The 23984-nt window shown below is 36.4% G+C and overlaps 1 protein-coding gene across 1 annotated transcript in view; it reads right to left on the reverse strand.

Annotated features, from left to right (window-relative positions):
* SKAP2 (src kinase associated phosphoprotein 2) overlaps positions 1–23984 on the reverse strand; it is a gene marked incomplete at its 5' end in the record, with an annotated part of 103878 nt that overhangs the window by 34307 nt on the left and 45587 nt on the right. Inside the window, 5 exons of the mRNA XM_010014183.1 lie at positions 1028–1132; positions 1496–1559; positions 2462–2586; positions 11518–11601; positions 12340–12417. Coding sequence (XP_010012485.1) covers positions 1028–1132; positions 1496–1559; positions 2462–2586; positions 11518–11601; positions 12340–12417 — 456 coding nt within the window. The remainder of the gene's footprint in view (positions 1–1027; positions 1133–1495; positions 1560–2461; positions 2587–11517; positions 11602–12339; positions 12418–23984) is intronic.

Consider the following 23984-nt stretch of genomic DNA (forward strand, 5'->3'; position numbering starts at 1 on the left):
TGAAGTAGTCTAGGTACAGTCCAAAGAAATGGAATCAAAAAAAAACCCACCTCTTAAAGAATTGAGTGCTGCTACAATTTTACAATTTTATGATAATAGTTTTCACTCATGATTCCTGCTCCCTTGGTTCACTGAAATGACCTTAAAATGAGAACTGAGGCAGAAAGTCAGCATCACATGACACAACTAATTCTTCCTCTCAAGTCATTGCTGATAACTGCACTGCCCCAAACAGCAAGGAGTGAAAACATTATTCCATAGAAATTGATTATTAATTGTCATATCACTTTAAAATACCATTTGTTAACTAATGGTAACTGAAACATTGACTTTTTTCGTAGCTTCTTAAAATTCAATCAAGAACAACTACCTTTCTCCTAATATTTGAATGCCTATAATCAACTCCAAGAGCTTTTGCCAAAATTTTTGTTTTGCCATCTGACAGATACACTTGGACATTCAGAGGCATAATCATTTTACCACATCAAAAAGTCCACAGTAAAAAGTTTCTGTATAATCGTAGTTATGCTGGAAGACATGAAACAAAACAGTGTCAATATTCATGTTACTTTACAGTTCATCTCCAGAGCCTTTTCCAACAAACACATTGCTTTCTTGCAGGATTATGATATCATGTATTAGGCAGTAGCTGATAACATATGAAGCAATAGTGAACTTCTGCTTAATACAAATGCCAAAATGAATAAAGAAAATATGATGGGCAACTTGGTGGAAAAAGCTGTAAGGCAATTTCTTAATTTAAAAAAATTATTGTGTACCAGAGAATTTTAATGAGCCAAAAGTCCTCTGAGACCACTTTTACACATTCTGCACTATTTTGATGCCCCTTACAAAGAAAGCTGAACTGTTCTCACTCAGATCTGGTTGAAGACACATTTTCTTTTTAATGTCATAGCAAAATCTGAAAGTGTCTCATTCATCTGATTACGTTTAGCCGCTCAGAGTTATCAAAGCAGAAGCGAGATGACAAAATTATCACAAGACACAAAGTAAAAAATTTCAATACCTTTAACTTCTTCGTAAATGCTATCATCTATTGATTCACTGCTCACATGGCAAACATCGTCATAATCCTCTTCCTCCTCCTCAGGAATAGTATTAGATTCTGTATCTATGCAACAGAAGTTTTAAAAGTTAACATTTACTACAAAAGAATGCCTTAGCAGAAAATCATGCAAAAGAAAAACACAATTCTTCTATGACCTGGTGATTGCAGTATATGCTGCTTATTTTCTTACAGTGTTCAATAAGGGAGAGCTTTCAAGCTAAATAGTTTTCTTGGAGAAAAGCAAAAACCTTGCAAAAGGAGAAAAGTCATACAAAAGCTACAATATGATTGAAAAATAGGACTTGCTATTCAAAGCTTGGACAAGGGGGAATATAACATATACAAACATGACAGATAGCATTAATGGACAGAACTACCATCACTAAGCAGTACTGGCAAAGCCTACTGCTCTACTGGCTGGCTTACCTTGAATGACAAATTTGACTTGCTGTACCCATTCCTCTGCTTCTTTGGGAGTGGCAGCTGTAAACTATTAAATGTTTATTAATAACTACTAGCAGTAATGACAAAAACACAACTACAACTTCATTAGCAATAAAAAAGAGGGACTGTAGCATTCTCGTCACTTCCTCAAGAAACTATTAGTAATTCTTTTCATGTCTTCTGGTACTTTTCTTGCAAGGATGCTTCTTATAATGTACAGCTAATTTTGACAAATTTACGTAATTGAAGGAGAGGATGATGGATTTGAAACTGTGATCAGCAGCTGGCAGCTGTGCAGAAAAAAGCTGCTTCTCTTCATCATTGTCAAAGCCAGAACTGATGAACAAAATTTGCCCTTGACAATTAGAAGACACCCATGAATTTCTTTAGACTGCTGGGTACAGTTTTCTTAAAAATGCTCTTGTCAGACTCCAACACACTACCTGACAGCTTAATTAACTGGCTTTCAACTGCAATCTTAGATATTTAAAACTTATTAAACTTACATTCCATATTGATGTCTAGCTGATAGATCTCTGAATTGCACAGCTGATATGTGCCTTTACGTAGATTTTCCTTGCAAAGCCATGACCAATGCAATATGTATTTAACACTGATATATATTTTAACGGGTTTTTTTACTATTTAATTCATCCAAGAAATCACACAGACATACAATACAATAGATATTAAAATGCTAACGTTGAAATGACCAATAGATAAAGATGATAGATTTCCTTGCTCTTGTCCAAAAGATAATATTTGAAGACATACATATTTTAAATCAGATTTTTGTCCTAATATGTGAATGTACAATATAAGCAAGCGAGGGTTTCCTTTTTTCATTAAGATGTCAGTGAAAATTGTTTTACCAAAGTGTTAATTTAGTAACTGGAATTGTAACAGCTTTATCAATTTTATTTCAAATCAACATAAAAGAAGTCCAACCTGATAAATGCGCTTATCAGGAGCAGAGATTTCGAAACAGCAATCTTTCTTTGCATCCTTCCGAAGGCTATTATTCATTCTGATGGTGTAGCCCTCTAAGGCAAATTCACCTTTCTGTTGTTTGTCTGTTGGAGATAAAAAACAAAGTTAGAGCTTCATTTACAACAGCGAACGTAAGTGGCTCAGCAGGTTATCTTTTATTCAGATTTTGTTTTCTATTTCATGAATTTTACAAAGAACAGGGAGATTTTTCACAAAATAATTAAGTGATGCTGCTGGAGATAAAGCTTTGGTTTAAAGGAAGATGTGCAAAAAGTACATTTTTTTGCAGGATGCCTAAGGAATTCCAGGGGGGGATGTCTGCAGATGGTGGTCTTATTTAGCAAGAAGTGCATGTTATGACACTTGTATCTAGGGAAAGCCAAGAACTGGAACTTGCAAGACATGTTTCCTATAAATCAGTGTCTTTTTCAGGTTCAGTAAACCAATGGGAAAACCTGTCTAGCTCAGAACTTGCTGAGCACCCTCCTAAACTAACCACTTCACTCAAAAAATAAACTTCAAACTCCTTTATAAGCAATTGGAAAAGCTTCTTTTCACATTCTCCCACCCATTCCCAGATGTGCCTCTTTTCCACATGGCAGAAATACAGAATGAATTGTGTTATAAATTCAGGTGTGTGTTCCAAAAGCATTTCTCTCTAGACAGCAAATGTTTAATTAGCTAATAAAAGTACTGAGCCCTACCACAGTTTATTATGTAGAGCCATGTGTTTGTGCCATGTGGTTGTTTTAAAGACAATTGTACTTTTCAAAGGCTCTGGTTTATAAAAGTATCACTTAGAACAGGCCCGAGTTTTAATACACTACATGGTGGGCAGGCGGCACCTGCGCACACCTTCTGAGTTCTTCAGGCCGAACCCTTCATCTGACTTTACATGCTCTGGCATGTTTTGGTGAATATTAAAAACAAACCAAAACTAAAAGTGACTGTTTTGCAATTTCTGTAGATCACAGTGCAGCGTCAAGTGAAGGTAGGCATCATCAGTCACATTTTGCTCAGGCAAACAAAGAATGAAGTGCAGTTGCAACTGAAAGAAAATGCCGTTAAGTGGGGGGGGTTTTCCACAGTACAGAAAAGCATTCATAAATAAGCACCAGGCACAACAGCAAAACTACTTTAAGTATTGCTGAACAGAACTTAAGTGCAAATCAAGCATCCGTTGCTCATGCTTGTCAACAAGAGAAGGAAACTTCTACAGTAGATAAAACAGACAAAACTACAGTTTTCAATGTAATTTTGTCATCTTTCTGGAAATTTAATAGGAAAGCAAATCTGTTTTCCAATCATGACATGGCAAAAATTGGCTAACATAGCAACATGAACATCAATGGACATAAGGGCAGTCACCATATAAATACTCTTGCTAGTAATCTTACAAGCACATAGACACAAATTATTTGTCCTTCCAACTTTTTATGAACTCTCACTCAGGGCAAATAAATACCAAATAACATAACTATATGAAAAAAATCCAGGGTACTGTTCTATTTTCCCTTCTAGTCCCTTCCCCCACAGCAACTTTTATTATATCTTAATTAAGTACTAATGACACAGTACTAATGTTTTGTATTTACACAATCCTCCACTCCTATATCAAACAGGACACATATGCAAAATTCATGGAATTGCACCAAGGCAGAAATAAGAAACAATAACTTGCAATAGGTTAACTAGGTCCCTTTTTAATGAAATTCATTTCTGCCTTGAAATTTTATTGTTCCCTCACTTGTGACCTTAGGGAGAAGATGAAGTGAAAGACATTAATTTCTCACTCTCCCATGCTGGAGGTTTATGAAAAAACAAGAAGAGAGGAGCATGCAGACAGAATAAGCAAACACCAGGTTCAAAAGGTAAAAACATTTTGTCAAGATAAAAATGAGGCAAGTATTCAAATTTAGTCTCTTGGATTATTTCTGAGACTGCTTCTCTGCGACATGGATGGTCCATTTTATGGTAATACAGTTTTACAGAGCTAATCTCAGATGATCTTTGCACCAGTACTCATTCTTTTGAAAAGCATTACAGTTAAAACACAAAGATGCTGTACTTTGCACAGGAAGGGAATAGTAGCGCACGGTATCCATATTGCATCTGACTGTTTTTATTGTTCATATTGTCCGTGTCTGATCTCTCTGAACACACCATTCCAGTGCTAATGAAAATTACCTGTATGCACCACAAAAAAATATATATATATATTCCTTGCTATTAAATTCTTTCACTGACCTTTATAGCAACAGACTCATGAAAGCATTGCTACTTTCACTTCTAATTGTCTGCCCAGTAAAGTAGCTCTGATTCAAGTCCAGTGTAGCATTACACACATGCTTAAAATATTAACCATGGGGAAATTTTAAGACAATGAGACACTTCACAGCGCTGACCCAGAACCCATTAAAGTTGAAAGACTCTCAGTATGCATCCAGGCTCCCTGTGGCAGCAAGCCAGAGATAAGACCTAGTACATCCTGGGAAATGGCTCCACAAATACAGAATGGCAGGACACAGGTCAGCTATAGCTCAGCTGCATGCTCTGATGGTGACAAGCTATAGAGGTCTACAAATCCAAGTTGCTCTTGCAGAATATACCTTTCCAGGTAGGACTGGAGACCAACCCGATCACCCAACTACCACGGAGCAAACCATGACCCATAGTGGCTGTTTGGCCAGGCGCTGTAGTCAGGTGCAGGTTTGAATGCAGGGCCATGTTGTTAAGTGTCCGACCCAACAATCATCTCAACTTCATTTACTGGCAAGGCCTTGCAGCTAAATAGGGGTGCAAACAGACAGGCTTTCAGTTTACAGCTGCCCTATGAAGTTAGTGCCACAGTGACTTCTGCGAACTTTCACATTCAGAGTTCTATTGTTAAACAGTTATTGATGTTTAAAAACTTTGAAGACTAAAAGATTTTTCTTGAAGACTTAAAATTAGAAATCTTTGGGGTTTATGACAGGAGCCTTAAAAGTAGCTTCAGAAAGCACATTTACATTACAGAGATTACACTTTCATTTTGAACTACTAACAGTTGGAACTGGAGTTTTGCCTAGGCAGGAACACAACAGGATATTTAGGAGGAACAAGGGAGAGATGTGGATGGAACGCACTTATCTAAAGAATGGTAATATTCTTGCTGCTTCTTATTTTCTCAAAGTAGGGCTTTGCAATTCAACAACGGGACACTCCTAGGTTGTCCCAGAACAACACAGAACAGAGCTGCAAAACATATAATACTATCAGTCTCATAAAAACAAAAAGGATCACAAATATCAAGCATAAGTCATTCCACAGTTAAGTTAAATCTCATTTCAGAATAAGCTGGTCTTCGCTCTCATTTCCTCCTCTTCCTCTTCCCTTCTCCCCATATCAGGCACACAACAGAAAAATAAATCTGGGTCTGTGTAGATCATTTTGCATCCAGAATTTAGAATTGTAAAAAGCTAGTATAACAAATTGGAGAGTCAGGAACTAGTATAAAAAAAAAAGTAAAAGGTCAAATCTAGTACATAGATATTTGAGAGAAATACATGTGGAAAGCTATATTTGAAATAGAGAAAATACAGATCTGCATTAAATTTGAGAGCCACTTTAAACATTTTTCTTATATATAAGCTTCATTCATCCTAAAAATAGTTAAATGCTGTTAACAACGGAAACAGGCCCAATATTATATCAGGGAGAAAAAAAAAAGTCTCAAGGGAAGCAGAGAAAAAGGGTTTGAAGTAACCTTGCATAACTGAGTCCATGGGAACTTTTAAAACAAAGAAGGGTAAACCTTCAATGGGGTCTTGAAATGACTGGGTTGTAAATTTGAGGCCTAAGGCGATGCGTCCATATTATTAGCACATGTAAAAAGAATTAGTGCATTCTGAAGAACAGAGAGGACTCGGATAGTAGAAAGGATAGAAGTTACAGAGAAAGGCATAAGGAACAAAGGCAGACAGAAAGATTTCAGAGAGTGATAAAGTATTTATAGATACTAGTAGAATTTTAATTTAACTCTCTTCATCTTGAAATTAGGAACCTGTAAAATTTTGCGGTTTACATGGCTTCATGCTAAATCTAGTTTCACATACTTTTCCATATGCAGGATGTCTGCTTCTGAAAAATAGTAAGTGTCAGTATCTCCAAAAGAGTAATTTCTTCTCCTGCTTTTGGAAGAATCCTTTCCAAAAGAATGCATAGGAGTTCTTCCCTTTTAGATAGCAGACCTGAAATGCAATCGACTGGGGTTTTTTTCTCTTTCCTTTAATCTAGTCCTCTGAGAAATCTAAACTAAAAAACCTAAGAAACAGAGGGAATTATTGAAAGTATTCATGGCACCAGTTTGTTTATATGCAGTCTGTTTATACTCAATAGCTATTTCTTTAAATAATGCACTATTAATGGCAAGCATGCTTCTCAAGGTCTGAATTTAATATTCTCAGAGCAGAAGAGTCAGTATTCATTAGATAGATGCCTTTGACTGCTATCGCCCTGCTACAAAGTCCTAGTGAACAACCACAGTTCCTGCAGATTTCTGTTACTGATTGTCAAGTCTAAACTAAACAAGGATTTTTGCCTTTTTTATGTGGTTGTTCGGAGAGGGAGGACTAAAAGAAGGAGGTCTGTGGCTAAAAGCAAAATGATGCTTCAACAGCCTTCCATTGGGTTTGAGTGTATTTCCTCAGTCCTAGAAGGTGAAATTTGTGAGTTCAGCACGTGGCAGAAATTCTAGTAGCCTGGTTAGGCAAGTCAGTAGGACTTCCCTCTCCCTTAATATCATTCAGTCACCAAGTTCTTCCAAAAAAACAAAACACAAAATAAAACAAAATCTCTTCTTTTTTTGTGCAAAATTTAAGAATTCCATTGGCCTGGCCATCACTGTCTTACTATTCAGAGAAATCCATAATTTTGATGTCCATGTTAAAAATACTAGATAAGTATATAAATAAAACCTCGGTCACTTTCAAAAGCCTCTGAATTGTCCCTGTCTTCAATATCATATTACTGGCAGGCAGGCAGATTCAAGTTATAAAAATTAAAATAAATTTTTAGCACCCATTAACAGTGGAGAAAATTGCCATGATGTTACCAATTACTGTCTTGCTAAACATTTAGCTGATCTCTCCAGTTTGCTGAGGCAGAAGGGCATATAATATTGTGGCCTAGTGAGGAAGAAGTAGTGAACTCATTAATTCATTTATAAAGCAACAAATTAACTTTCCATCTTCACATGCACCTTGAGGTCTGAAAGGTTAGCCATACTACCCAGGTGCCTGAGTACACAGGAACTGCCAGAGATCATATAGAGAAATGATACGCAAAAACAGGGTACCTAACTCAGGATGCAACTGCATGGAAGCAAAGAAAAGAGAAGGGCTATAAAAGTTTTATGGAAGGAAAGACTATGAAAAGAAGGACCAGGCAAGCTTCTGGAAACCCAAGCCAGCTCTGACATTTGAACGTGCTTCGCTGCAGTGTTGTGGGCCACATGCCGACAACAGATATTATAGCCCAAGCACAAATACATGAGCCTCCTGCAATGCTTATTTCTCACATTAATTAGGTGAAACCTTTAAGCATTGTTCCTCCATCTTCTCCACATATCACAGATCGGGGCAAAAAAAGTAGGTGATTCACTTAGACCTGCCTATACTGCAAGGATAAATAACACTGCTTCACTATCCAATGCAGTGTACCAAATGTACAAGAAAATACAGGAGGAAGTAGGGAAACAAGACATTCCTTACCCTGCAGGCATCACAACTGTTTAAAGCATGCTTGTAATCAGGTGAACATACACATGTACACAAACACAGAGTCATTTACTGTATTTTCACAAGCTTCAGTTTGTACTATATTCTCCTGGACTAGGCCTTGTATTTTTCATCATTCAGCTCTGAATAAATGAAAGTTTTACTCACATGCATCTGTGAGCTTTATACAATTCCAAGAAAAACTTACTGTTTTTCCAACGTAAAAAGGATAATGTTAGAAGAATTAAAATATTTTGGAAACAACAAATCCACACAACCTAATAAAAAGGCAACCAATAGCCTCACGTTTAGCATTCAGTTACATTTACACTTATATTTAAGCATAAAAATTAAACCTTGCCCAACAAAATACACACTGTACTAGATACAAGATATCCTTCACAGATTACTCACTTATGTGTACAGTTTTAAAAACATACACAAGGCAAAACAAGCCAAACAGGACCTAGAAATCCCTGCTGCCTCTCTGCATTACATCCCACAACACGCACACAGGCACTAGTACTCCATCACCCATTAAAAGTGATTAAGGCAGCGGGACTGAGCACGTATGCAATCCCCATTTCTTTTCAAACCAGATTCACAAGCAACAAGGGGGAATTTTCCTGTTTGTGAATCAGCCCTGGAACCTGTCAGAAACCAGGGCCCAAATGATACAAAACATTTGCAGACGTAGCACAGGCAAGGGCAGACCAGCATCATTTAGACAGACACCATCCCAACGATTCAGGAGGTGGTAACAATTTGCATGAAGCCACCCAAATGCACACTTCACCCATGTTCTGCAGCTGGTAAGGACACACATTGATTTTCTATGTGGTCCAGGTTATCTGGTAGAGCATGAAGGTCCACAGCGAAAGAAGGGCAACAACACACTATGATAGGAACCACTGCTGACTGTAACAGTGGAAGTGAAAACAGTTTCAGGTTCTTCCAGCAGCTAAACACCAGACCTCCTCAGGGTTGTCTCATCACACACCTCATCCATGCTGACAACCTGCAGCTAAACAGCATGATAAACAGCAGCACATGCATTCACAGCCATAAGGACAACAGCTCAGTTTCAACAGCAAACTAGCTTGCCATGGAACTACAACAGTCACTGGTATCCAATCTCTGCACAATGCTGGTGATTTGTTTCTGCACTGGAACTGACACCTTTATGTACTACAGCATCAGAGGGATGGAAAAAAGTACCAATCCAGATAAAAAGCTTTCTGCTTCGAAGGCAAGTTCTGAGTGACTGCTGGCCATCCCAGATCTGCAAGACGAAACAATTCCACCATGCTATGCTAGTTTTTCTGCACTAACAGCACCAGTCACATGGGATAGGGAAGAAATTCATGCACCTGATTTGTTCACTTCCTCCATGAGCTACTGTTTGGAGCCCAGCCATGCCTATACAATTTCCATGGACTATGTCCCTCTCCCACATCATTAGGTGTCAGTCAGAAGGATCTTCCCTAAACAAACTGCAGCCTACAAAAGCTATAAACATATAAGCAAAAGCATCTGTCATAGATTCATAAAGGAAAGAGATCCCGCTGTGTCCTATGGTCAATTCCTAACATGACACCAACCTGTCAAGGGCTAAGGAACATGCTTCCGTGTATTTTAGGCAACATGCTTCCATGTATTTTAATTTTCAGCCGAGTTATTAGAAGTCACAATGCAGCCTTGATAGTCAGGTTGTTGCAAAAGAAGAAAAAGGAAAAAAAAAAGGGATGGAATAGGGCAGGCAAGGCAGTTGCCTGCCTTAATGATAAGACCATACGCTAGAAAGCATGAATCACCAGCATGGACACAAAGCAAAAAAATTAAAAATTACCAAGCCTTTCCTTCTTTGTTCTGTGGGTTTTTTTGGTTGGTTGGTTTGATCCCTCCATGCCCCACCCCAAAAAAAAAAAAAAAAAAAGAAAGAAAGAAAAAAAAAAAAACAACAATCTTTAAGAACTATCAATATATTCCAACAAAAAAAATTTGCCATTTTTTAATTACTAAGTAATGTATAACTGCATATAAACAAACACCAGGAGATAGTTTTCCAGAGAAAGAAATAAATCACTACTGACAAATCAGTGTTATGCCATACCTCCTCAAAATTTTTTTGTTTTTGAAGCTTTCTCAAGCTGTAAATCCCAAAGAAAGAGTGAAGAAAAGGAAATATTTAGCAGATACACTAAGAAAACACTAGAATTGAAGAATTCAATTCAGTGAGAAACTGTTGCGAGATGAAAACTGGACTTTCAGTTAGAACCTTACTTTATTCCTTTTGGTTTTAGAGAAGGATGAGTTTAAATGAGTCAGCATATTGAAGAATGAAACAAACTGGACCAAATTAGTCTTTGAATAAAACAACACAAAATAACTACCTGCACTAATCTCAAGTAGAGTGATGCTGAAGAAAAAAGTTTCAATGGAAAGTTTGCCCAGGAGTAAGTACACAAGTTGTTTGTTGGGGTTTTATGGGGGGAGCAGAGGACAAGATATATTTGCACATATAAAATGTACTCAGATATATTTCTGTATCATTTGTTTTACCCTTAGATATCAAATACACCTGGCACACAATTTAAAAGCTGTTTTATTGACTGTCAATTTTAAAAATTCAAAGTGATATCACAACACTTATGTCAGATTCTTTCTATATTGGCCATTAAAAGTTAAAAGTCACTTTCATAAGCTAGCTTTAGTGTCCAGGACTGGCTTTTAGTTAAATATATTACTTAATTCCTAGGTTTTTCAAAACATAAGCCATTTAGAAAGAAACATGGAACTCTCTCTGTTCCCTGCAGAACTATGCATTTTTTACACTAACATTTTCCTGGATAGAACCATCTTTAAAGAACTCAGAAGGTATAATTGCTAGAGGGTGTTTTAAAATTAAAATTCTATTTGGACAGAAAGAATATTTTCTGCCCAGTAAATCAACTGAGTACCAGCATACTATCGAAACTGACAGCTAGCTGTTATTGATGCACAGAGTAGCTTTACAAGTAACCTAATCTTTTTTCCTCAGTTTCCCCTCTCTCGCAGGTGAGTATATCACTTAAAGATTCTGAAGAATATTTACACATTTTTAAACTTCACAGCACTGTTTAAAGAACCAACTACTCTTTTAAAAGTTTCATTTGCTTTCTTAAAATGACCTTAGACTTGTGGTTTTCAACTCCACTAAAACTTTCTTCTCTGCATTAAAATACCATTTTTATAGTTTATCATAATTATTACAAGTACCTTTGTCGCTTCCATAGTAATAGAAGACTGTCTTACTGATAGCACACCAACGCTTCTGCCATTCAAAGCCAAGAAAACTGTGGTCTGCAATTGATATAACGAGTGTTACATCACTCTACATCATTATTGAACATAAATACGTTACTTCTTTTCAAGGCTGAGGTAAGAGGGAGGAGGAAATGGGAAAGGCACTAAGGAAAGGAAACAAAATCTGGGTATGAAGAGAAATGTATGGCACTGAGAATAAAATTCAAAATAAAAATTGGTGGTGAGAAAACAAATGGGAATTTGAAATCATATAAAGAGAAAAGCCATGTGTAACATTAAATATAAGGAAATAATGAACAACTTCCTAAATATTTCCTAGAGGTATTGCAGCATTAAGTGGGTATTAAAGTGACAATATAAGATTTATTGAATCAAGGTAAATATTGACTGAACCAAAGCTGAGATCAATATTTGCCCTCTTGAAGGAAAATAAATCTTGATGCTCACTGAAACATGAAGTCAACGTACAGTACTTTTACATATATTCCTAATATTTTCTTCAAAAATATCTGTAAGTCTCTGAATTATGGCTGACAGTGGACTTGAACAGCATGATTTTGTTAGTCAATAAAGAAATAAGATTTTCTTTTAATACTACAGGAGCAATTTGTGCTGTGCTTCTTTTGCATAATAATGCTTCTACATTTCAGCCTTTATTTGATTTTATTTAACACTCCTGTATAAAGTTATTTGCGTATATAACATCAAATACCGACACACAGACTTCACAGATAGGAAATATATACTACTTTTGACAAAGATAGGTGGACTTACCTTTTCTGCGTTTTTCCAGGTATCCAGCCTTCAGAACAAACTGAAGATCCTGAGCTGCAATAAGAGGAAACTGATGCCCTGAAAGAAAAATAAATTCTGTAAACACCGCTTTTCAAGAAAAATGCTATAGTGGCGTTAATAAACTTATGGATTTTACAATCTCCATTTGCAAGAGCTACTGGAAAAAATAATTCTAGTCACTAATATGCCGGATTATTTTAAGTACAAAACCCCTATAACTATAAAAAACCCTATAACGATAAATGTCGGAGCTGCTGCTGCTGTCTTCACCACTGCAGTAAAGAAAAATATACTCATGTAGCAGGCTCTGTAAGTCTCAGAAGGAAAAAAATGTAATTAAACAAGCTGTGGCAACTTAGAAAGCATTAGTTTGTGATTTAAACATGGTCCATAAAGCAAGTTGGATGATCAAAGCAGTAAGTTTTCAAATGTGCAAACAAAACCAAGTATCACTATCCAACACAAATCAGGAATGTGGTTTTTACAATTCCAGCTTCATAGAAAAACATCTGAAAACAACATACAAGGTGAGGACTCTCTATTACACCATCTAAAAGAAAAAGGAAAACAGACTAAGAGAAGATAAAAAGCAATGCCTGCTGCTGACAGACAATGTCTAATTTGCAGTATGACGCAAACGTACTTCCTATAGGATCTATAAGGCAATACTGGATAGACCAAAAACATGGCACAGAACTCTACAAAATTGTTGACCTACAGATACTAATTTTAGATTTTGCAGAACATGGCTGCATCTGCAAAATGGTATGTTCCACTGTATTTTTTCCTTCTTCTCAACTGCTAATTCATAGCTAGAAGCATGAGACTGACCAACCAGACCTGCCTCAACTTAAAATAGATATCTATATGATAAAATTTGTCTTCTGTCTTGCCTTCTTCCTCTCCTACAACAGAATTATGATTTAAATGGAACTCCTAGTATTAAGAACAGGAATATGTTAGATAATTAACATGTATATAATCATCATACTGTTTACTACAAGCCAAAAAAAAGAACAAAAGGTATTCCTGTGCTGCTGTTTTTTTTTAAGTGCATGTGAATATAACAGTGAAGTTCCTACTACTTATTATCATCAAATATTCCTAAGACTCACTGTAGGTAGGTGGCAAGTTCATAAGGCGGCAATTACTCATCAAATATATGTAATCTCATTAAGTTCTGCCAATGTAAACATACAAAAAAGGACTGATAGCAGTAGACTATCCCTGTGCTAAAAAACATCAAAAAGAAAAAAAACCCTAACCCCTTTAAACTATGCAGTGTGGGTTAAAGATCAGTTGTCTGACTCTGAACCAAGAACACTGCCTCTGGAAGGTGGTGCCATCTTCCTCAAATTTTAAGTTCTCCCGTAAAGTGGATTTTTTTTAATCAGTTTCCACAAATGAGTTGGTTTATGGTGGTCTTATTTAAACACAGTTGTGAGTGGAAAAAGATAAGGAAAAGAGACAGGAACATGCAGAGAATGATATTTTTTAAAGTATGAAAATACCCCCAATGAGAATGCATTCCTTAAATAATACAACTGGCTCTTGAGATTTTGTTGGATACCATAAGGCAGTATATAGAAATTTATACACATTGGTATTTCCACCGAATTTTTAAATTAATATTATTTTTAAACCTTAGAAGTACAGTAGCTGTTATTTCATCTTCTATGGAATTCTTACTACTGTGTTAAAAATACAAGAGTTACTGGTTCCATGTACATGTATAATAAAATGATGCAGCTGTCCCCTCCTTGATAACATGCGATCACTGCACAACATTAAATGAGAATTTAATGCAAAGACACTCACTAGCTGGTACATGTAAAGTTTAATAGTTACTTATAAAGGTGATCTAATGATGCCATTATGAATGGGGCAGGTGAAGAGTTTTACAAATATACAGTGTGCTGCTTTATATTGGTCATTGGGAGGCATCAGTGTGCAACACTTAAGCTTTACCTCATCCAGTAGAACTCATTTTAGAACAGTGCATCCCCCCCAGATATGGAAGACATACAAACAAACAAAACCAGTTCACTCTATTTTTTTTTTTTTAATTTAAGAATTCCAAGCACTATATGGATCTAATTTTATACATTCTTGTTTGTATCAGTTTGGGTTTTGATGAGAAAGCTTGGCAAGTGAACATTTAGTGAACAGTCAAGTCAAATGGGACATACAACCCCAGAGAAGCAAGTATTTTTGGGAGTACTTAACATTATTCTGCCTGTAGGTAGAAGCTCATCCAAACTGACTACCTCAGAAAGCCAAAACTCCACTGTCAGTTTTGCTACTTCTTCTGAGATAACTCAGGATGAATTTGGTGATGGCTCTAAAACTACCATTTATTTTGCATAGGGCACTGAAAGCTTGTGAGGAAAAGAACCTGCATGAAAAATGGCAGACTTCCACAGTTCTGGAGACACTGCAGAAAGAAGGCCTCCTCACACCCTCAGCCTGTAGAGCAGTGAGATCCTTTTTCTGTTCCTCAAAGCAACTGAGGCAGTAACTCCACGGAACAAGCAGCAGCAGCTGATCAGCCCCTCTCTGCCACTCGCAATCTCTAAGTAGCTGAAGCAGAAACAGATCACATGCATATTATCACCCTTCTGTCAGAGAAACCTGGGAACTAAAAAATATGGTGGAACTTTATTGAAAGGGCAGAAAAAAATGGACCAAATTGTAATATCCCAAGACACCTACAGCTGTACATGACAGGTAAAGCATAAATCTGGGTAAACGCCTTCTTTCTTTTCCCTGTATCTCCAGGAGGAAGGAGAGGGGAAAATAAGTAGTATGAAAAGTATAGAGAAAGAACCACCTCCTCTCAGATTCTCATTAACCACAGGTGTTGTGCATATGTGGCTGGAAGAAGGCACAGACACTCTTACTCCTGTACTGTAATAAAAACAATGAGAGGAGGAAAGAAGAGAGAATGACATCATCGTTACAGCTACTGCTTAGAAGTCAGCATGGAAGACTCCTAAACTGTGTCACCTTTCTACCTTTCTTCCTTTTTTTTTTTTTTCTTTACTGCCTTGTCCACATGTCAAACAAGATTTAGAGCAAACTGCAACCCCTAGATGTGGGAACTCCCAACTGAAAGTTTGGAACTTGCATAGCAGGTTGAGTTTTTACAGTTGCTTTCAATCAAAATGCTGCTTTCCCATTCATCTGAAATAGATCAGGCTTGACACAAATCTCATTTTTAAAAAAAGTATCACTAAAACAGTGCTTTGTTATAGTAAAGCAGCATTTGTTTACATTACAACAGCAGCTGAGATCACAGACTCATTAGTTCACTGCTGCGTGGGACTTTGAATAAGACAGCTCCTTCTTCAAAGAATCTACTTAACACAGAAAAAGACTGTCAAGAAAGAAGTCATTACTATTTTTTTAATAAAAAACTGTGAAGCAAATTAAGCAACATGCTTCAAACACATACTCGTTTAGAGTTCAGAGCTCTGAATTCCCAAATATTACACTTCCATGTGCATCCCAGGGTGTCTTAATGACTAGGAAAATCTTTCCCTTCCCTCATGGATCCAGGTGAAATGACCTGAATTTCAGTGCCCTCTAATTTCACTGGAGATTGTCCACTATAAGAAATGAAATGTAGAGTCGTAAGAAGCTTGCACCTAAGGATGCAAGATAGCACCTACTGGTATTAACTTTCTTGGCTGTCTCAGTGTTTATTGCTTAGACACTTAAGGTCAAGCTACCAGACCAGCAGAGACCAATAGGTCTTCCTACCCAGTTCCTACCTCTGTATGGTCTGTTTCCAGATATGTCATGAGGATTTAGAAACAAAGACGTTAAAAAGACCCATAGTCTTGCCTAGATTCTCCTTTGGTACATTGAAGTTTCTGAAGCCAATTTTAAATACCAGAGTAAAATGGCACTGTGGGTCAAGAAGTGCTCTGTGACTTGCAGTTGTGTGAGTTTACAGGTGAAGTAAGGTACAACCGTTCCTGTGTACCCTTCCAGACCTAATTTCTGCTGTATCATTGCCCTTACAGTGGTGGGTAAGAACAGTTAAGGATACAAAAAAAAAAAAAAAAAAAAAAAATCCCCATTCCTGAGTTTCTACCTCACAAATAATTTTTCAACCTTATTCTTTTCATGTGAAAATCAGATCAATACTATCCAATATTTGGAGAGATAATTATCTTGCATCCCCAATATACAGTATAAAATAAGGGAGGTCCATCTGCTTAACATTAAAGGTTTTCCTTCTTTCTTGACCACCCACTTGCAGATGAATTTGCCAGAATAATTTCTCTTCTTATCATGGTGGCAATTACTACAATGTACTCCCAACTAAAATCTGCAAGCTATGCTTCACATGCATATTCCCAGACTGATGTGTACAAAGGCCATCAAAGATGAGATGAAAATATTTATGAGGCCTAAACCTTCAAGTTTTAGAGAAGAGCAAATTACACATATGATACACCAAGCTCTTCCTCTTGGGTCTAGACACTCTTGTGCCAAGTGAGCAGCTGGCAGTTATTACAATGCTATTGCTGCCAGGCTAAAAATTCCTCCAGTGAAAAGAAAGTAAAACGCTCTCACCCAAGCATAAAGCGAGCTTTTCTACCAGTCACCCTTTGACTTCAGAAAAACATGAATGTGAATGCAGGTATATTCATGTACAGGTTCCTGTCGTGGTTTAACCCAAAAACAGGACAGTTCCATTGCACATTCCCACAAATCCAGTGTATCCTGTGGCTTCAGACAGACGTTACACTACAGCCATGGCATGGCTACTATTTTTGCAACTTGGTAATCAGACAGTCAAAAGCTTGAATGACGCAATTTTGCACCCTACTGCAATTGTGAATTTGGTCCATTACTTAAAAACAGTTTCAGCATTGCCACTTCACATGATAAAGCATGAAATTCAATCATGCATGGTGGTTTGATTCTTGAAGGACCCAAAGCTGTTAAAATTTCATTCTGTATACAAAATAAATAAAACAAAACCAGGTTATATTACTCTGCACTGTATACCAATAGGAATATTTTTTATTTCTTCAATGTGGGCTAAGGGATACATAAAGCAAGAAATAATTAGAGGTCAATGCATTCTAAAGAGGTGCTTAGCATGCTTATGGGAAGTTAAACAGGCAAAGTGGAGATAAGTGCAATTCAGTAATAGCTAAGTGGTTGATTACAGCTTGCTTTCCTAGTAGAGGACCATAGGTTTAACTATTATAATGGTAAAGACTTCTTGCTCAAATACAAATAATTCACTTTCTTCAGTGCTTGTAAAAGAAAACTACCACTACAACATACATTAATTTGATTATATGGAGAAAACTGATTGCAATTTCTTTATCTTCCTTTAACTCAAAATAAAATATACAATTACTATTATGGAAAATTATTTTTTCAGCTTCCTTTTTACTGCACTGAAGACCCATTTATACAAAAGCAGAAACTGAAATCCATTTCTATTTTAATTATTGCATGTAAAAACTTTGACACCAATTAGAAAACAGAGGAAAAATGCTGGCAATATGAAAGCGTATCTTGTAATCTAGTATGAAACTATATGTTTCTCCAGAAACAAAGAGTTGCTACTCTAAGTGTTGAAAGAATACCCTTTAAAATATAGAAAATATGGGTGGCTGTCCTCCAGCTTGGGGCTCTAATGACATCTCTCAAGCTGCAATTCTAAATTGGCAAAGATCTTCTGAAAATATTTGTGCTAAAGTTGAGCAAAGGACTCATGTTTCTAGCAAAAGAAAGTATTTTCAGCTTCTTTTCTTCCCTCCCACTCTCCCCTCACACACACAGAATTTTGACCCAAAATTCTTCATATCTCTCCATTTCATTTTGATCTGGAAATACAGCATTTACCCATTTTTAATAGCTACTACAGAGGGATTCAATTAACTTTGAATCTGTACATAGCAATACACTGGGGTCACATCTGTTGCACAAGTACTGTGAATCTAGGCTAAAGAGGAGACAGTTTACTTTCATATGCACACCTTCTGCCTACATTTATTTATTTTTTTTATTAAAGAGATTGATGCATACTGAATTTTAAAAAATCCCATTTCCTAGAGCCTTCTGATTAAGGAAAAGTTATCAGCAGGCAGATCACATAAAATCTCATTAGCTTCATTAACTGTCTTGAACACTTTCACAAAGACTACTTCAGTACTTTGCAAATGTGTAGTCTAATAGCTCTGAATTAGCTTAACATGCAAGAATCCAAAAACAAATGTTAAAGAAAATGCATTTCTTTCAAGGGAATAAATAGAACTAAAATGTTCGGCTTTTGAAACATTGGTTCACGAAAAGCTAGCATTTTGATCTTCAAAGTGTTTGTTCCAAAGACTGCCTAGTCTATGATGTTTTGCTCTGGAGCCATTGCCAGCGTTCACCATTGTGTTCTCTAACAGTTTATAATAATTTTCACAGAATAACTTGCCTTGATATATTCCTCTAGGAAAAGCCAGCAGCGTATTGTATTAAAGAATACTTAAAGCAGTGTCATCTGTTTCTAGTTTTAATTCTTTTTAATTTGGGATATGAAGTTTGGGTTACAAATGCTAATACCACACCCTCAGAGGCCTAAATGCTGAGTATTTCTTTTTGACTCCTCCCTGGGAAGGAGAGCGGTATGAGCATTTCTCCTCCCTTCCTTCCTGTAAGCTCAGGAAAGGGCAGTGGGCCAGGCAGCCTAAGAAACGCTGCAACATATTCTTTTAAGCAGTTAGCATGCTCAAGATCTGTCTCTTTTTGGCATTCTCATTTAGCCCCTAATTAAATAACTGTGTATTTAGATATTTTCAATTTTAAAAGTCTTACATCTATAGCTTCTCACTCCTCATCTGTTTTCTGAGCAAAGTTTCTTTTATATTTCATTTGACAGACTTTTGTGTCGTTGTTGTTAATAAACTGTGGTAGTCAGCCAGTCAGACTCCACTGACCAGGATCCACAGCCAGATGGAATTATCCTGGACCATGCACTCCTCATCCAAATTTAACTTTGAATCTACAAAAACAATATTGTCCTGGACTTATGCATTCTTTTGCTGACTTTCAAATTCCTCTAAACACCCACTGTTACATTTTGCATAGCACTTTAACATACCTGGCTTTCACCCCTTAATCCAGAATTGACTTTCATATAGGTAATTATTAAAATTCCACAAATGACACCCATGGCACATGATGAAAAAAAATTAAAGCAATGTTTTCTGGAGTAAGCATGCATTATCCCCTCCGGGTTATAAAAGGGGCTGCAGCACACTTCACAGCAGCAGCCTTCCCTTTTCTTCTGTTACTCAGATTCTGAGGCAAGAAGACAGAAAGAAGATATAGCAGTAAAGAAAAGGTCTCTTGTACAAGGACTGCTGCTCACACGACTGTAATACAAGGCATAGAAATACAGAAGTTTTACTCAAATTACTCTAAGGGTCATTAAAGTTTAATCAATCATTCCAGAGCAAGACAGAAAGGTTTCAATCACCCAGAGGCCCACACTACAGCTAACACAAAAGTGCATCAACTGCAGAGATTGACAATACATATTTTGCCTCTGCAACAAGAAGCTCAGCTTCCTACTTTGTTATGAGAAATCAAGTATGCAGGAAAACACAGAGATAAAAACAATGCCTCCTGCACTGCACTCAAAATAGACCATCATGGATCAATTAGAGGTACTGGAAATTCTCATGAAATGATGTAGGCAAGCCGAAATTTCCCAGCATCGTCTCACAGACAAGCACACACATCCAATTTTGATTAGAAACCCGAAGTAAAGATCCAGAATATCTACACAATAGCTGAACTACAGAAGGTGCTGTTAGCTAATCAGAGAAAATTAAAAGGCCAGGAGTAAAGAGTCTACAGCTGGAGCATGACCAGCATGATGTCAAATTGCATATGGATAGTATCTTCAACCACATCATGATTCCTGTATTCCCAGATGACTAACAGGAAGAAAGTCCTAAAGGTTTATCAAACAGCAAGTTAAAAGCTAGCATTTAATATGTCCAGGTGAAAAAAAACAATTTTCGGCTTAATATCTAAAACATCTGGAAAATGTAATGCTAGAGTACAATTGTACACTGCAGTTTACTACTATTTTTAAATAGCCACCTGGTAAGCATAAGAATCCCTTGGAAATAATAACCACATATCACAACATCTTAAGAAAAACTTATGGTAATCAGAACTAATAGTTTCCTATTACTCTTCTGATTTTGTCATAAGGTTTTTAATTAGTACTTTTGAAAAGTCTAAAATTTCATCTTTGGGCAACTGACACATTTCATTCAGCAAATGAAATAAGCCTCAATAGAGACTAAGCAATGACAACTATTTAACTGAACTTAAGAAGGATTTCATATGTTTTGGCAGAAAAACTGCCATATGTCATTTCTTGCAAAGCTAAACTATGAACTTTCCAATTATGTTTTAAAATTAGTAGTACGTGTTCTTCTAGTTTCAGCATCCTAGCTATGCAAGTATTTATTATTCAACATTTTGACAGATCTATAAGAACTTAAATTAAATTAACTCTGTGACTCTTACCTAAATTTTTGCCAATACCACACAAGCTAGATTCTTCACAAATCGCATATCCATTAAAAAAAAACGCATACAAATATTCTTCCTCACAATTTTATAATTTCCTCAATTTTTTGCATTGTCTCCTCTCCTAAGTAAGTTCTAGTGCGTATACCTCCTTTCCTATACTGTTCTGTTTCTAATTTCAGAAGCTAGTTTAGGCCCTCTCTAAAAATTAAAAAACAAACAGTACACTTTGAGAAGTGCCCAATTTATCTGATCAAGAAAATCATCCAATGTAAATTTCAATCTGTGATAAGGATATTTGAGCTTAGGAATATTTTCAACTACTCCTCTCAAAAGCAGCGTGATACACTGGAAATACAGTGAGCAATACCAAAGAAATCCAGTGAAACAAGGAAGTTCTCAGACTACCACAAATCACCAAGGAAAAAAAAAAAAACCAAAGTAAATTATATGACATTTTATGTATGGAAGTTACTTATGCCAAGTGGCAGCCTCTCAGATTAGCTGTGTAGTCTGTGAAGTTCCAACTGTTCTGACTCCTGGCCAAAGGCTTGGCCTGCTAAGCTTCTGAAAGGAAACACACACACACTGAGCATTTCAAATGCTCCAACAGCTCATATCCTTGATCAAAAAAAGTTGTAACATTACTGGTTGGAGTTGAATAAAATCTTTCATCTGTATGAAGTAAGATATTAGAATTCCTACAGTCAGCTAAAAACAGCCTCACATTTTCAAAACTAGCACTTGCAGATTTCAATGAAGAGATCCACAAAAGCTACAGCTTTCATTTTCTACATTTTATGTATTCCTGCAAACACAAAATGGCTTGAATGCCCTGCCCCATTGCCTCATTTTTGATACATTTCTTCCACTACTGATAATGTAAGTAAAAAGCTATGCTCAGTGATCAGTGGAGTATCACACTCAAAGCTCCTCTGCATTCAAAAGCTAATTTGGATTAAGATGGAGGTAGGACTTCACACTGCAGTCTGTATGTAAAGACAAGCCTTTTTAAAATAAAAATGAAAGGAAAAAAAAAATCTCACACAAGCCTTTCAAGTTTTCCCATTGCAGCACACAAAATGCATATCAAATATCATTCAGTGTATAGAAGTTGGAAGTTCTGGTACAATTAGACTCCTGTAACAATGACATTGCACTTAGAAAAATCAATCTACAGAGCAAGATCAGGAGAAAACATGAAGGTAAATACTCCAAAGTGACTAACAGCGTAATTATTTCTAAGTGCTCTGAAAGAGGGAATAAAGAGGTAATAAAAATCCAAAGGTTATATTGTTGGAAAAACACATTTCCATTTTCAAACCTCCTCTCACAAGGAGGTTGCTACCAAAAGAGAAAAAAATCTGCTTTGCTGTATTTGTATGGGACCAAACTTAAAAAAACAAGGAAAACACTCTAAGAAGCCAGAAGAGCACACTGCAAAAAAAGCCACCAGAATACTCTTGTGTTTCCTGAAAGTTTTCCAGATAAAAATTTCAGTGGTCATTCACCTCGAAGTACTGAGAATTACAGGAAGAATCACCTTCCAGTGTCAACTTCAAGTTTTCTGAATGACCACACTAATATTTTCCATTCCATTTTAAGTCTCCATAAGGAATTGTACACTTGAAGATGCAAGCAACAAGAGCTCTGGCAGAAGCTGTTTTTCTCTGCTCCAATTGTCCCATAAGTCCCATTCTGTTATATCTTCTCACTAGACATGTCTACTTTAATTTTTTAGTGGCCTAAGTGATACCAAGCTACAGAATGTATTTCCTTTTACCACACATGACTTATCTTTCTCAGATGACTCTATGCAGTTCTCGCTGGTTTTATCAAGTAGGAATATTTGAAATAATATTTTTTTATTTGAAGTTAGCAGCAATTATTTTTATCTGGGTACCATCTATGGGATAGAAATCAAAAAGTGAAAAAAGATCACTTATATTGCCTTGCTAAATACCAGCTTGTCTTTTCTTATGGTAAACACATACAGGTTTCCATATCTTCAGCATTTACCATGGAAAATCCCAAACCAGTAAGGGACTGGAAGTTTACAAATCACAGTTACCAGCGTATTCTGCAACAGAGGACGCAACTGGGGGGGTAGGGGAATCAAGAGCTGTGATTGAGTTTCATGATCATCTGTATAAGAGGAGAAAGATTTCATTGAGTGAAATGTGCATTTTTTAAAACTTTAAACTTTCACAATGAGGAATTAATTAAATAAACATCAGTAGGATTTTTTCCAAACTCATTGAGCTCTCATGTCCCTTGATTCTCACAACACACCTCAATTTTCCTTAAGCCTACCTCTACACGTAAATCTAAATTAAGGATTAGAAAGACAAACCACCTGGTGAATGTACCACTGATGAAACTTAAACCACTTGTAACATTAAAGTGTATGAACTAACTGAACCTGCTAAAGGAGTAGTGTTGCTTAGTCTGTGGACAGTATTTAGTGACAGTTTTATGTTCCATGGACATAAGTGGGATAGGATTTGTAAGAAACGTAATAATCTTTATCAGATAGCAGCACTGGAAGAAAAGCAGACAAGCCTTTAGACAGGCGTAAGAACTCATTTATACAAAAATCCCTTGGTTATTTACATTTTATAGCAACTGGTTAACACACACTTCTCTAGAGTTCTGGCTTAATGAAACTGCAAACTTTTTTTTATTTTTTTTTAAGTATATACAGTATTTTCTTCTAATTTAAAATATGTTGATACAGTTCTCTTTAAAAGTGCACAAAAATAATAATTGTGTCAAAGCTATAAACTGGTATTGCCAGATTTCAACAGAGCAAATTTTAAAGCCGATCTATGAACACCAAAAAAAGAAAATAGAACTTTTAATGGAAATGCTGATACAAACTTAACTATGACAATGATAACGGCACTGCTATAATAAATCTGTCAGTTTCTGTAATGCTTATGACAATCCCATTAATATGAATGATGTACACTTCACATAGCATACTACATAGCAGCTGCACAAGTTATATCATCTTCATTCCAAGTAACAAATCAGTAATCAATATTTGTAAAAGC

This window comes from Nestor notabilis, unplaced genomic scaffold, assembly GCF_000696875.1.
Source record: "Nestor notabilis isolate BGI_N333 unplaced genomic scaffold, ASM69687v1 scaffold4695, whole genome shotgun sequence".
Lineage (NCBI taxonomy): Eukaryota > Metazoa > Chordata > Aves > Psittaciformes > Psittacidae > Nestor > Nestor notabilis.